The 15766-nt window shown below is 41.6% G+C and overlaps 1 protein-coding gene across 3 annotated transcripts in view; it reads left to right on the forward strand.

Moving 5' to 3' along the window:
• Positions 1 to 15766, forward strand: part of DYRK4 (dual specificity tyrosine phosphorylation regulated kinase 4) — a 52814-nt gene that overhangs the window by 20901 nt on the left and 16147 nt on the right. The window contains exons 4-11 of one of the 3 annotated variants that reach the window (XM_043564188.1): positions 3238 to 3318; positions 4061 to 4177; positions 4930 to 5068; positions 6129 to 6289; positions 9676 to 9812; positions 10148 to 10288; positions 12386 to 12524; positions 15141 to 15222. In XM_043564188.1, the coding sequence (XP_043420123.1) occupies positions 3238 to 3318; positions 4061 to 4177; positions 4930 to 5068; positions 6129 to 6289; positions 9676 to 9812; positions 10148 to 10288; positions 12386 to 12524; positions 15141 to 15222 (997 nt within the window). The remainder of the gene's footprint in view (positions 1 to 3237; positions 3319 to 4060; positions 4178 to 4929; positions 5069 to 6128; positions 6290 to 9675; positions 9813 to 10147; positions 10289 to 12385; positions 12525 to 15140; positions 15223 to 15766) is intronic. The other 2 variants (XM_043564189.1, XM_043564190.1) reach the window with 2 other exon arrangements.

Here is a 15766-nt window from a genome sequence, read left to right on the forward strand (position 1 = left end):
AGAATTTGTCTGTTTTTCTCATGATGTGATTGGGGTTGTAGGCTTTGGGAAGAAGACCACTAAAGCAAAATGCCATTTCATCAAATTATATCAATGACACCTACTATCTACATGCTTCATGGTTGCTGATGTTGACTAGATTACCTGGCCGAGGTAGTGTTTGTCTGGTTTCTCCTGTAAAGTTGCTTTTGTTCTCTTCTTTCCTTGTTATACTTTTGGGAAACCAGCCACTATGCACAGCTTAAGAAGTGGGGAGTTGTGCTCCCACCCTCTGTGGTGGAGTATCTGTATAATATATTAGGTACTCTTCTGCATGGAAGATATGTTTCTTTTCTTCTGCCAATTTCTTTATTAAATCATTCATTTATATCTGTATGGATTCATAGATATTTGCTTTAAAGTTTGTGTTACAAACCAACACTATTTTGTTGCTACAATTGTTCCAGCTTTGGCCATTGGGAACTTTTTCAGCTGGTTCCTATGATGACACACTCTCATCAATGTGTTTTTTTGTTTTGTTATTGTTTTTTGTGTTTTTTTTTTTTTTACTCCTTCCTTACTTTATGTCACTAGAAGATACTCCAGGCTCATCTTGTACATTTTTTCAGTCCTAGAACCAATCATTTCTCTAAGGAACTTGGTTCCTTTTACTGGAGAATGGTATTAAAAACCAAGCTGTGAGTGTTAGGTTCCCTTGTTTCTACTGGGGTGTTATTTCTTTTAGGACCTCTCAAGCTAATAAAACAAAGAAATGTGTGTGCGTCACATACACGCACACACACGCACATGTATTAACCCTTGCATATACACATATTTATAAATATAACTATGTGTAACCATTTGTATGTACATTGAGTTAAACATGAGTTCCTACTTATGTCTCCAACTCTAATCTATTATCACATAGTGATAATGTTGATGTTGATCTTGATTATCTATAAATTCCAGTCCAACATTGGGAAACCTGGTTCCTGTCATCTGTAGTCCATTTATTTAGTCATCTGATTCCAGTGTATATGATGGCAGTATCAGAATTGTTAACCTCCCAGATATTTTATCTTCTCTCATGTTAAACATCTTCAATTCCTTTAACCATTTTAAGTTCAGCATCATCTTGCTCATTCTCCATCATTTCTAAGTCCATGATTTTCTTGTTTCATGAGAAATAACCAAAATCACTCTTCATTTTACAAAAGAGGAGAATGAGGTCTAGCACACACTTACCCTTTGCTTATACAAGGCACTGGTTTAAGCACTTTATGCATATGAACTCATTTAATACTTACAACAACCCTAGGAAGATGGTACTGTTATTATCTCCATATTACATGAAAAAAAAAGGTTAATAACTTGCCCCAGGTTAAACAACTAATCAGTAGTGGAGCTGGGATTTAAAACTAAGGTCTGAGGAGGGCACCTTTTGGGATGAGCACTGGGTGTTGTATGGAAACCAATTTGTCAATAAATTTCATAAAAAAAATACATAAAACTAAGGTCTGATTTCAGAGTTTGTCTAATCGTTATTTTATGCCACATTGCTGCTAGAAGGGTCTTTCTGAAATACTGCTCTGCATATGTAACTCCCAGCCTTACAAACTGTCAGTGATTTACTATTGCCCATTAGATAAAGATCACATATCTTACCTTAGCATTCAGTGCCTTCCATAATCCAGTGTACCCTCTGCTCCAGCTTACCCAGCATGAGCAGTGGAAACCCTCAGAGCATTCCCAGATATTGTCTCACCTAATGAACATGCTCTCTACCCTTCCTCCCAGTTAAAGCCCAGGCCAAGCGACACCCTTTCCACAAAGCCTCCTCACATCCACCTGGGAAGACTTTATTTACAGTGATCTCTTCCTTCTTTGTTGACACTCAATCTTCATGCCCTTTGTTTGGTATTTAGTTGTGTTTTGTTAATATATTTTTTTCTGTCCAGTCTCCCCAACTTGTTCTCAATGCTAGCTTGTCATTGTTGGTGATTGTTATAAGTTTTAGTCCCACAAACTTATTTGATGAGAAGTTGGGACTCTGAGATTTGTGACTGCAGTATTTTCTCAGATAGCATCATTGCCTTTTCAATAGACAATCAAATCCTGCATTAGTATATGTTAACGAATCAAATTAGTTTGGTGTAAGGCTATGAGACATGCTCTATGCAGCCCATTCTCCCTCAGAGCATGTCCCTATTCTAGGAGGTCAAGATGTACTATTCTAAATGGTTCCCTTCATTATAGCTCTGTAGAGTGCTTAGCTATACTGGATGATATTAAAGTACTATACCCAGTTCCTATTTCAATGTGGCCAGTATACCAAATTTTATAGAAGTGGATCTGGCACCAGCTTGTCTCAGCTTTGGGTAAGGGTCATTCAGTTCCCTAAGAGACGGCTAGAAGGAGGGAACCCATGAGTTCTGCTTCAAAGAGCAGAACCTAGATTCAAACTGTAGCCTGTTTTTGCCAAACTTTAGTCATTTCAGTGCCACCTTCATGGTTTTTGCCATATCTCCATAACACTCACACTTTGTTTTTGTTTTTGTCTTTGCCTTAAAGTTTAATATCATTTTACATAGTAACAACTACAAAATTACAGGTTTAATGTGCTATAGTTTTTACGTGGATACTAAAATAAATGCATAACCATTAGATAACTGTTATCTTGTATTATATACAATTATGTCACACACTTTCCTTGTGTGCTTGCCACCCTTTGAGGGACACAGCTCTGCTGTTTTGGTCTTTTTCCTCCAGACCCCTTTCTAGATGTGAAGTCTCTTCTGATCAACCACTGGTGTTCAGGCTGGTCTTCTGTATTCTAGTGGGTTCCACTAGGGCACCTTCAGAGCCACTCTGAGGGCATAAAGAGTCCCTTGGCAAGACTATGGGCATTTCCTTCTCTGTAGAAAGAACAGCTCAGCTTTGACTTCTTCCCGTGTCCAGGGTGCCTAATTAAGATTTTATTTGAAGAAAGGCTTCTATAGATTTTTTTAAAAAGTATGAAAACCATAGTAAAATTCAATCCAGAATAAGCACTGTGAGAAAGAACACTTGTTTCTATATGCATTCATTCATACATTCATTCAGTACTTCTTGAGCCTCTCTTAGCTCTTCCTAGCTTTGGGGTCAGGAGAGCTGGCTTCAAGTGTATCTTGATTGTGATAATGAAGCAAAACATATGTCTCAACAGCTTGAGGTAATAGCATGCTAAGCACTATTCCAATACTGTTGTACTTGATCTAGGTTGAGTGTAAGCCTTTGGTTCAAGTCCAGAAGCCACCTCCCAAGATCAAGAACCTCAGAATGACTCGACTCTTGCCTAAGGTAGGAAGTGATACTTAGTGTGTTTTCTCTAGGGAAGGATGAGGATAGGTAGGATAGCTTTCCAGCTACAGGGTAGCTTTTCAGAGGCATTTTTGGTCACCTCAGCATAATATGATGCATATACTCTATCCACATCACCATTTACTCATTTCCACACAGTTTTAAATGTTGCTATTCACTAGATAGATAGATAGATAGATAGATAAATAGACTACCTCTCATAATCAATAAATCAGTCAGTCAATACATGGGGGCAGGGGTCCAAGTGAGGTCAAATCAATAATGCAGAGGAGGTGGGAGCTTATGTTATACCAAGGAAGATGCAAATTATATAGCAGGAAGAACTGCCCCATATTATGGTTGTAAGATATTGAAATGATGATAATAATGTCTAACACTTATGGAATACTCTACATGAGTTGCCTCATTTACCTCACAAAACCCTTATGAGGTAGATCCCATTTTTGTCCCCATGGTAGTGAAGAGATAACTAAAACTTAAAGGAAGAGTTGTGTCACCCATTCAAGGTCTACAGCTGTACGTGATGGAGAAGGGATTCAAACCCACAGCCCATATGCTTTTCCACTCTATTTTCTCTACAAGAGCTTTGAAAATAGATTTAGGCCTGTATTTGGTTTAGGCTCATTCTTGCTCTGGTGGGAAACCTGGGAGAAATGACTCCCTGAAGACATAGATTTCTTGCCTGAGGCGTCTGTACCTTATCCACTTCCTTCTTATATAGAATACAAACACCAGCATTACTTCACTCCCTTTTGTGGATACCAAGGGGAAGAAGAACATGGTTAACCTCCCACACATCAGCAACAAAATCTTGCTAAAGCCACCCTTGCTGTATCAGGTAAGTACAGGGCAATGGACCTGGCCCTGAGCAGGCAGGTTAAAGATGTGACTTCAGTCTACAACCAAGTTTATGAAGGCCTAGGATGGTGGGGAAAGCACAATGGCACCTGAATATTTGGGCTCTAGTCCTGTTCTCACCCCTTACAATGAATGCAAACCTTATCGAATAAATCACTGACCTTCTTTAATCAAAATGGGCTCTCTATAGGATTGTCATGAGGATTCTTTGTGGAAAGGAAGAATGAAATGTCTGATGTACAAATGGTAGAAGAATACAGAATAATTGTTTTCCTCCAGTGTCCCCTTTTTTTGTGTAAGGGCCAAATGAGATGTGAGAAAGTGCCAAGTTAAAGAGGTATTATAGACACGTAAGTTCATGTGTTTGTGCCCTTGGTCAAGTCACTTTATCTAGTTAGGAACTGGCCTTCTCCAGAGCAGCAGTAAAAAACAAAAAACAAAAAACAAAAACAACAACAACAACAAAAAAACTATTCCATTTCTTCCTGCAGTAAATGTCACTGGGGTAGTCAACTACACATGGTAATGTGCATGGGCCTCACAGAGAATCATGAGATTGATTCCTTTGAGAGGAAGATTGAGAAAACCTAATGTCTCATAATTACCATTTTCTCCATGGGAAGGAAGGAGAAGAGTCTGGCTGGATGTGGGTTTCCTTGGTCTGATAAATGGTTTGTGACATCCCAGAGAAGTCTAAGCAGTCCTTTATTTCAAGTCTCTTTGTCTGGACAGGAGAATCAGACTCACAATCAGATGTCAGCTTCTGAGCTCAAGACTTCAGAAATGACTTTCCATTCAAGCATTAAAACCCAAGATTCCAAGCCAGAGGAGAAACCACCAAGAAAGCACAAGGTGCCTCTGACAGCAGCAGGTATGTCTCTGGAGTGGTAGCAGAGTATAGTGGGGGCTGGTTCTAGATGGCCAAGGTGTCACAAGATGAACTGTGTGGGGAGGGCTAAGCTTCCAGGTGTTGGGCCAGAAAAATCACACATCAGTTTTTGGCCAGGAGCCTGACTTCTCACAAGGTTCAGAGATTCATCCTCTATTAGAATTCAAAGGAGGAGAACCAATATCCACTATGCCGACACTATCCAATGCTTAGAGCTCTTTACTTGCAGCTTTGAAATTATTGTCCTTCTTCTTAAACAATCTCGGGAACCATCCATGACCACATCACTTCAGTTCTGAGCTAGTTCTGCCTTTACAGAGCTGATATCTGCTCCTAGTGCTCTTAGGTCATGGTTCTGTCTTCTGAGCTAAGAATATGCCATTTTCAGCTTTCACATGACTGCCCTTCACACAGGTTTTCTCTCTCATGTCTTGTTTCCTTCCAGCAGTTCCCTCTCCTACCCCACCTGCCCTCAGACCAAACACCAAACACCTGATGGGGTCTGGCAATCAGTGAGGGTTAGAGAAGAGTGAACACACATTCCTTCCTTGTAGTTGGAGGTACTCATTGGCTTAGCTGCAGATTTGAGTGGGAATATCTCCTGGGCCCCTTTAAAGTTGCATTTAAACTACCTCTTGGGTCCTTGAAGTCATTATAGTTTGCAAACCCTCCCAGGATAAACCATTTGTGTAGCCCCAAACCATATTAACTTGGAAACTGCTGCCATAACTACATACTATTATTGACACTAGGTTTATGTCTGGAATTTTTACCATGCTGCTGCAACTCATAGCTTTTTGAGGTCTAAATTCTCCCTTTCCCTTCTCTTGTGTTTCCCTCCTGATTTGTTGAAATGAATATGACACCTTAGCATTTATCCTTTACATTTTTATCCTGTGAGATTAAAGACACATGATCCTTAGTAAGCCATCTAGTTGAGGAAAAGAGTGACTGACTCATGAGCTGGAAGGGGTGCCATCATCAGCCCTCTGGGAAAATCCCCTTGTTGCCTCAACTGACAATGATAGTGTCTTTCACACAGAGGCCTTAAAGTTTTTTAAGAACCAGCTGTCTTCTTATGAACAAAGTGAGATCCTGGGCTACACGGAGCTGTGGTTCCTGGGGCTGGAAGCAAAGAAGCTCCACGTGACTCCTGAGTTCAGCAAAACGAGTTTTGATGATGAACATGGCTCCTATATGAAGGTGACAGGGGAGTATATCATGGTATCTCCAGGGGCCTAGGGCTTGGGGACAAGAGGTAATCTGGAAAGGAAAAAAGTGTGGGGTATTTTATAGCATTTGGTGCCAATATACCTTGGACTAGGCATCCTGAAGGATTCTAGTAGGTTCTAAACCAAAGAAATGCCATGTTTAAAAATGGGAAATGGGAACATGCCATGTTTAAAAATGGGAAAACATGCAATTAATATAACAACTACTCTGCTAACAATACTGATTTCTCCAAGATTATTTGGGGTAACAGATTTGCATCCTTGGCAAATTCCCACAAGCTCTTCTTGTGCACAAACCTGGACCCTTTGGAAAGGCCAGACTCCATGGAATAAGATGCATTCTTCCCAGCATTCTCTTTTTTGGGTCTTCCATACAAGTCCACACATGGACCTCTTTCAATTTTATTTTAATTGCCATTTACTCTCAACCAAAAAAAAAAAAAAAAGTTCTTGTCACTGTAGCCCCTGGTCCCTAATGCTCAGCTTTCTTCAGTTTTCCAAAGATGGATCCTAGCAAAGATGAATCTCTCCTCCTTTCTGATTGTATCTGAGAATTCCTCAGGACAGTGCCTCTTACCAGCCTGAAGGTGAAATCTGGGCGGTGAAAAGTGTCTCTTTTGCTTTGGAAAGAAATGTCCACTTCCAAAGATGTCCAGATGTGTGTGATACTTAGTCCATTAGGTTTTTGGGCTGCTGGGAATTTCCTTCTCTGGTCATTTTCTCACAACTCATTTACATTTAAAGGAGACAAGATTGGTCTGTGAGGCTTCATAGAAGAGACATACTTCTTAAGAGTATTTAGAGGTGTGTTTCTCAAACTTTACTATGTACACTAATTACCTAGGGATCTTGTTAAAAATGTGGGCTCTTATCCAGCAGGTGTGGTATGGGACCTGAGATTTTGCCTTTCTCAAAATCTGCCAAGTGATGTCCATGCTGCTGGTTCTTGGGCCACACTCTGAGAAGGATGGATTTAGAGTTTCTAGCACACATCCTCTATCTAGTGCCGTGGTTCTCAACATTTTTAGGCAAAGGATCCCTTTAGGAGTCTGACAAAAGCTATCAGTCCTCATCCCAGAAGAGGCACCCTGAACATACACAAAGTTTCAAAGAGGGATAGGTTAATAATGGATCCTTGGTCAAGAATCACCAATGTAAACCTTACCTCCAATTCATCCAGATATCCTCAACCCCTTCCCTGCCCACCCTCCTACCCGGGCATAGAATCTCTGGGAAATTCCCCAGCAATGCCAGCACTACCTTTAAGTTAATTCACTGAAACTCAGTCCCTCAGTCTTAAATCTTAGGCAGCTATGTTACTGGTGGAGGCAGGAAGGGGGATAACATATGCCCACTGTACACTCAAAATCTCCATCTTCATTACATTCTGCACATACAAATAGACAATTCACTGAGCCAAATTCCCAAACAAGCAGCCCACTGCATTCTCATTTCTATTCTGTCAGCAAGTGTTAATTTAATACCTATTTATTGAGAGAGAAACTACCATGCTGGGGCATCTGCTAGACTCTGGAAATATGAAGGGAACAATAAAAATGAGTACAACTTGATCCTTGGCCTCAAGTGATGACAACCATTGTCAAAGTTGACATGTAGACAAATAATTATGATATATCCAAACTGGTGGCCTGTATAAAATATATACCAAATGCCTTTACACCAGCATGTGCAGAACCTGTCCCTTTCCCTTTCCCTGTACATTCTTATGACAGACCTTTATGGGTGGAGCAGTCCACTTCCACATATTAGTAAAGTTGTACCTGTTCATATTCATGATCTTGATTCCTACTGTATGAACAAATCACCACCACAGAATCACAAGCACATCCTGAGAACTTGTACACAAACGTTTGTCTTTCACCTCTCCCAAATTCATGAATGTAAAACTAGGAATCAGGGATTCTCAGAGCCTTAGAAGTTATTTTTTATAAACAAACAAACAAACAAATAAATAAATAAATTTTTAAATTTACATCCAAGTTAGTTAGCATATAGTGCAACAATGATTTCAGGAGTAGATTCCTTAATGCCCCTTACCCATTTAGAACATCCCTCCTCCCACAACCCCTTTTTGTTCTCTATATTTAAGAGTCTCTTATGTTTTGTCCACCTCTCTGTTTTTATATTATTTTTGCTTCCCTTCCCTTATGTTCATCTATTTTGTATCTTAAATTCCTCATATGAGTGAAGACATATGATATTTGTCCTTTTCTGACTAATTTCACTTAACATAATACCCTCTAGTTCCATCCATGTAGTTGCAAATGGCAAGATTTCATTCTTTTTTGATTGCCAAGAAATACTCCATTGTGTGTGTGTGTGTGTGTGTGTGTGTGTGTGTGTACCACATCTTTATCCATTCATCTGTCGATGGACATTTAGGCTTTTTCCATACATGCCTATTATCAATAGCACTGCTATAAACATTGGGATGCATGTGCCCCTTCAAAACAGTACACCTGTATCCCTTGGATAAATACCTAGTAGTGCAATTGCTGGGTCATTGGGTAGTCCTATTTTTAATTTTTTGAAAAACCTCCATACTATTTTCCAGAGTGAGCCTTAGAGGTTCTTATCCAGAACCTTCAGTTACAGATGAGGGCACTCAGCTCAGAGTGAGTAAGTAACTTGTCTGAAGACACACAGATAAAGTCTTTTTAATTGAAGGTTTCCTGTTGCTGTGAATAAATACCTGTTCTCTAGTTTGCAAACCATGAAAGGACATGGGTGATTCTGGGTCTTGGAAAATGCTCCTCCTCTTAATTGAGAAAGAGTCTAGTTCTGTACTGCTAACTCCAAGTTAGAATTAAATCTGGATGAGTCAAGAGGAGAACCAGATCTGACCAGAAGGAGGCAGAGCAGACACGAAGCCTTCTCTGATTGGTGGAGACACATCAGGGGAAAGAAAAAGAACTTCCTCCACACTGAAGCTGCTGCTCAACTGCATTCAAGAATCAGGAAATGTCTAAACTGGAAGCGACCTTAGAACCACTTTGTTTAATCCTCTTGCTTTATAGGTTTCCACACATGTGGAAAACTAGAGGTGGTAGCAGGACTGGGACTAGAACCCAAGTTTTCTGAAGACCATCCAATGTTCTTTGCACTGTATGACAGATAGAACCTGTGGGATTTTCCTGGCACCACATGTGGAGCCTGGGATCAAGGCAACAACCTAACCACTGCAGCAGCAATGAGAGGAGGGTGGGAGTTGCACCAATGCCTGGCAGTTCAGAAAGTTCCCTCTAGGAGTCAGCCCTTAGCTGACTCAGGGGCCCCAGTGTGAGGGAAGTCCCAGAGTTTATGGCTCTGTTCCTCACTCTGGCCTGGCTTCTGCAGGTCCTGCATGACCACATTGCCTACCGCTATGAGGTTTTGGAGATGATCGGGAAAGGGTCCTTTGGACAGGTGGCCAAGTGCTTGGATCACAAAAATAATGAGTTTGTGGCCTTGAAAATCATCAGGAACAAGAAGAGGTATGGCTTGGCAGATGGCGTAGACCATGGTGGGTGGGGGTGGGGGGGGGTTGCCTGCATGACTCTGGCCCCTTCATAATGCCAACCCTTCCTGACTCTGCCTTTTCTTCTGATCTTCCTCATCTTTTTCCTCTTTCTCTCTCTACCTATCTGATTCCACGATGGGGCAAAGAGGGGGCAAGAGTGTGGAGCTTTTAGTGCTTTCTGCCCCTCTGGACAGTCTTGCTGGGGAGATGGGGAGAGGCTCGGGAAGGGGCTTACTGCTGCAGCATGACATAACACTGTGTCCTCTGTCCCCATTGTCTGCCCTCCCTGCCACTCCCTGACCCCTTCAGATTTCACCACCAGGCACTGGTGGAGCTGAAGATCCTGGAGGCTCTCAGAAGGAAGGACAAAGACAACACCTACAATGTGGTGCACATGAAAGACTTTTTCTATTTTCGCAATCATCTCTGCATCACCTTTGAACTCTTGGGGTCAGCTGCTTTTCCTCTTTAATTCATTTTCTTTTGAAAAGTTGCTTAAATTGACAGAAGAAAAACTTTGAGGTCAGAACACTAGATTTTTCTGGGTGTGAATATTTAATGACTAGAGTGGACACAATGGCCACTCAGTTATCTAGAAAGCCAAGGAGCAAAGAGCTGGACCTAAAGCTACCCATCTCACCCTATCCCTCAGTCATGCCTGTCAACTGCCAGCATACCCTGGCTGTGCTGCACAAGCTCTGGGTGACAAACTGGGTGACATAACCAATACAAGGTCTCTGCCCTCAAGACTGAAACTTAGATATGTTGAAAGGGACTGTCCTCGTCCATGTCTCCACTCACTGGCTTTATAATCCTGTGGTGCAGTGGTTGGAAACCAAGGGGACAGGCAGCTAGCTTCTCAGCATAGGGAAAGAACTATGATTTTGAGAAAATAAGGATACGAGCAGATATTTTGGGGCAGGGAACAGAACCTGACTGAAATAGACTGGCATCACCTTGCTGAATATTGGAACTGGAAGGGTGTGCTAATTGGAAGGGCATGCTAGTTTGATTACTTTTCTCTCTGAGAAGACCGTATTTCACAATCTGAACAAAACCAGAAACCCAGAGTGCATTTAGCAAAGGGGGATAATTGGGGTAGGCTCTCAGAGGCCCAGTGTTACGGGATTCACTGAGCTGGTAGCCTGGGGCTCCCAGGACACCATTGCTGTCAGTGAAATTCTGGGAACCAGCTAAATTTGAGTCAGAAGGAAGGATGACACCCTTCTCACCATCTCTGATGAGTGCAGAATGTGCTCTGCTTTCCAGTAGGCAGAGATGAGTTATCTTCCATGCGTCAAAATGGACAAGCCAGGCTGCCTAGAAAGGCACAGTACACAGTTAGATGCCATTGTTCTTTTTTAAAAAAAATTTTTTTTTCAACGTTTATTTATTTTTGGGACAGAGAGAGACAGAGCATGAACGGGGGAGGGGCAGAGAGAGAGGGAGACACAGAATCGGAAACAGGCTCCAGGCTCTGAGCCATCAGCCCAGAGCCCGACGCGGGGCTCGAACTCACGGACCGCAAGATCGTGACCTGGCTGAAGTCGGACGCCCAACCGACTGCGCCACCCAGGCGCCCCTAGATGCCATTGTTCTTAAAAGAGCCCTGAGAGGTCGGGAGGGGCAGGTGTGCAGAGGGAGAATCCAAAGACCAAAGGGGCTGGGAGTTTCCCAGGGTCACACAGCCAGTCAGGATGAGGCTGGAGCTTCACATCTGCTCTGTACCCCTCAAGAATGAACAGCTTCCTAAATACTGCCAGTGTTAGAGAAGGCTTAGGAATGGAAGATTGGAAACTAGGAAGAAGTTGATGCAGAGTTGTTTCTGGATCATGCCCTTTCTTTCCCACCTCTCCCCAAATCACTGAGGTTTGCAGAGTCACAAACTAGCAGCCCGTGGATACGCTTTTCTTGTTAAAATGCTTTGCATTTGTTTCCAAAATTTGTAAGTCAGCATATTTCATATAATAGAGCAGACTTCCATACAGTAGTGCAGGCTTCTGCCTGTCTAAAAACTTTAGGGTAATCTAGCAAGAGTAAACCCTGTCAGATGGGACCAAGCAGCCAGGCTCACTTTAGATAGGGTCGGGCTTCTCCATTTTGCCTCAGCCCCCATCTGCCCACTCTCTTTTTCCCTTACTTGTCAGGAACCTGATGTCTTTAGATAGCCTTGTCAATTTGGGGCAGGAGTGGCCACTTTGTTGGGTGTTGGACTTTCTAGATCCCTTCCAAGGGCCTAAGAAGCTATGAATATTTCAGAAGTTTGGTCCAACCTTTTAACACCCACATGTGTAACAAAGTGGTTTAATGACCTTGCCACATAAGAAACAAGGGGACATCAGAGAGGCCAGCACAGTTGGGCTTCACATTGGATCCACCATGAATCAAAGGGAAAATTGAGGTTATGTGACACAAAAGTCTTGCCTCCTGGTCTGAGACTTGCCTACTACCAGAGGGAAATCAAGTGATATGGGATGGTTTGCGGGTTCAAAGTAAGTATTATACCTTTTGCACTGATACATACATATCACTCTCTCTCTTTTCCAGAATCAACTTGTATGAGCTGATGAAGAATAATGGCTTTCAAGGCTTCAGTCTGTCAATAGTTCGGCGCTTCACCCTCTCTGTTTTGAAGTGTTTGCAAATGCTTTATGTAGAGAAAATCATTCACTGTGATCTCAAGCCTGTGAGTACAAGCTCTGTCCTGTCGAGGGAGCTGTTTCCCACCATCAGAAACTTCCCTGTTCTATTCTCCAGTGGAAACTGGGAAGCTGTTTGGCCAAGGTTTCAGGGTGGAAGCCAAGCAGTTATGTAAACCAAGAATGATGCAGTAAAGGTTAAGGGACAGGTGTCAAGGCAATGCAGAGAGATGTGGCATCACCGAGACAGGAAGGAACAGGAAGGTCTGAGGGCTTTCCTATGAAAGGCTTAAGGGTGTACAGAGATGTTTTGTGCAGAGAGATGGAGCACTGCTGTACTAAATCCTGACTCTGTCCCTTCTACTCGGAAGTGGCCTTAAGGGTACAGCAAATCTCTGACCACTTCCTCCGTTCCAAAAGGATGTGCCCTTCTCACAGGTCCTGCTGGTATTCTGTACTTAGCTCTACTATTGCACTGTTTGCTATGTAGGAATGGTTTCTTTATCTTCCACTGACTGCAAGCTCCCCCAAGGTCAGGGACCATGTCTTCTCACCATTTTATTCCCAGGCTCTGACATGGTACCTGACAATAATAATGGTAGGCAACAAATTAATGCTTGTTAGAAGAATTAATGATTGCAAACTGGAGGAGTACAGGTAGCTAGGGGAAAGGTATAAGAGTGTGAAAATGTGGGGTCAGGAACTGGTTCCAGAAACAGCATGACCCTCACAAATATTTAAATATCCCTTAACTTTTCCTCATTCCCTTCTCCTCACCCACCCCAAAAATTTTTGAGTTTTTAATTTTAATTCCAGTATAGTTAACATACAGTGGTATATTAGTTTCAAATATACAATGTATTGATTCAACAATTCTATATATTACTCAGTGCTTATCATGATAATTGTGCTCTTTAATCCCCATCCCCTATTTCACCCATCCCCCTCCACCTCCTCTCTGGTAACCTTCAGTATGTTCTCTATAGTTAACAGCCTGTTTCTTGGTTTCTCTCTCTCTCTCTCTCTCTCTCTCTCTCTCTCTCTCTCTCTCTCCTTTCCCTTTGCTCATTGGTTTTGTTTCATAAATTCCACATATGAGTGAAATCATATGATATATGTCTTTCTCTAACTGACTTATTTCACTTAGTATTTTACTTTCTAGTTCCATCTATGTTGTTGCAAATGGCAAGATTTCATTCCTTTTTATAGCTGAATAATATTGTATTGCTTATATATACACATCTTCTTTATCCACTCAGCTTCCATAATTTGACTGTTGTGAATGATGCTGCTATAAACATAGGGGTGCATGTATCCCTTTGAATTAGTGTTTTTGTATTTTGGGGGTAAATACACAGTAGTGCAATTAGTGGATCATAAAGCAGTTCTATCTTTAACTCTTTGGAGAAACTCATCAGGTAAATGTGAGATATTTTTAAAATTAAATATTGACAAGATAGGGTTGTTCTTTCAGGGTTTACTGGTGGAGTCTCACAGGATAGTGATACATTGATTTATTCTCCATATTCAAACTTTGCAGCTTCAAAGGGTTACACCATCCATGGTCTTTGGGCTTAGGGTACTGACTCTTACTAAGGAAATTGACATGACATAATAGGTTTACTTGAGAAATAGTAACCTAGAATATATGTGCCCAGTAGAAAAGTACACATGCAACCAGGAGAGTGCTTGATGTGTGTAGATCAAGAATCAGGGAGTTAATTCTTATGTACTCAAAGGTTAGTTTCAATGAACTGTGATGCATCCATCCCTTCCATAGAGCTGTTTCTGTCAATATGGTAGCAAGGCCTGCCCCATTTAGTTAAGGAGACTTTCCACTGGGATGCAGACACACTGGAAATGTCTGCTTCTTAAACACTTGCTGATTGAATTCTTCAAGTTATATAGATATTGTCTAGAAAAGATATTATGGACTAAGTTTGTACTTTCTTAATTTGTGGTGCCAGAGGCTTTAGACCAAGCCTGCTATGCCATAGCAATAAAGTTAAGGAACTCAGTAAGCAAGCAATTCATCTGATATTCATAATCATCAATCCATCTGATATTGAGAGCCATGAAGCCATGACTGGGACTTTAATCTTCTAGCCTTTAGGTAGTACACCCTCATGTTCTAAGAGTCCATGAGCTCTGCTTGCTTAACCATGACTCTCCTGGGATGTTGGTTTCACATTGCCCCCGAAGTTAGCAAAAGAATCACAACTTGAATTAAATTATTACCCTTTTTTTTTTGTCTATTACTGACATATCAGTATGTTGGTGGAGCACTTAATGGAAACATTAAATTGTCAGTGATATTTCTAAGACCTTATGCAAGCAAGGGATAGAACCAGGTGCCAAGGAGAGAAAAATAAACCACAGTGTTCAGGAATTACACATTCTATATGCATAAAGAGACAAAATCTATGCAAAAGAAATACTTCAAAGCAGCAAATACTGAGTTCAAACAAGAGGTGCAGACCACAAATTGAATAGGAAGTCAGAGGAATGGGGAGAACATGGTGTTTGGAGAAGGCATGGGAGGAGGCCCACTTGGAGGTGGTCACATTTTGAACTGGGTCCCAGAAGATGGCAGGCATTCAGGTAAACAGAGTGTGTAGAGTGACGTTTTTAAAACCTAACTATGTCTTTCTTCTTCTCTCTAGGAGAATATAGTGTTATACCAAAAGGGCCAAGTCTCTGTTAAGGTCATTGACTTTGGATCAAGTTGTTATGAACACCAGAAAGGTAAGCCCATTCTGGCCACTTTGTCTGAACTTTTCTAATGTGAGTTCTTTCCCTTACTGAAACAGTACTTCCCATGCAAGGTCACCTGGGTTGTAGCCTGGGCTCTGTCACAACAATTGCAAGAATGATTTTGGACAAGGTGCTTCACTTCTCTAAGTTTTCTGATCTACAAAATGAGAAGATCAGACTCAAATACTGTAAGGGTCCTTTGCAGCACTCAGATTCTGTGAATCTGGAATTATCCTAGTGCTTTGGGTCCCGAAACTAACAAGATGTATATCTGAATCACTTGAGGCCTCTAAAAAATTACAGCTCCCAGGGCCTCACCCCAGATGCACCGAACCTAAATTTCTGGGGGAACACCCAGGGGTCTGATTTTAGAGTACACAGCCATTCTGAGGTTTGGGATTCACTGCCCTAGGCTCTGTAGACTATATTTTTTCCAGGTTAGAATCCAGAAAGCATCCCTGGAGCACATTTGCATAAACTTCACTGAACTTGATTTAAGTGTCTCTTCTTTTGACTTTTATCAAATTTGATGGCA

This window comes from Prionailurus bengalensis, chromosome B4, assembly GCF_016509475.1.
Source record: "Prionailurus bengalensis isolate Pbe53 chromosome B4, Fcat_Pben_1.1_paternal_pri, whole genome shotgun sequence".
NCBI classification, from domain to species: Eukaryota; Metazoa; Chordata; class Mammalia; order Carnivora; family Felidae; genus Prionailurus; species Prionailurus bengalensis.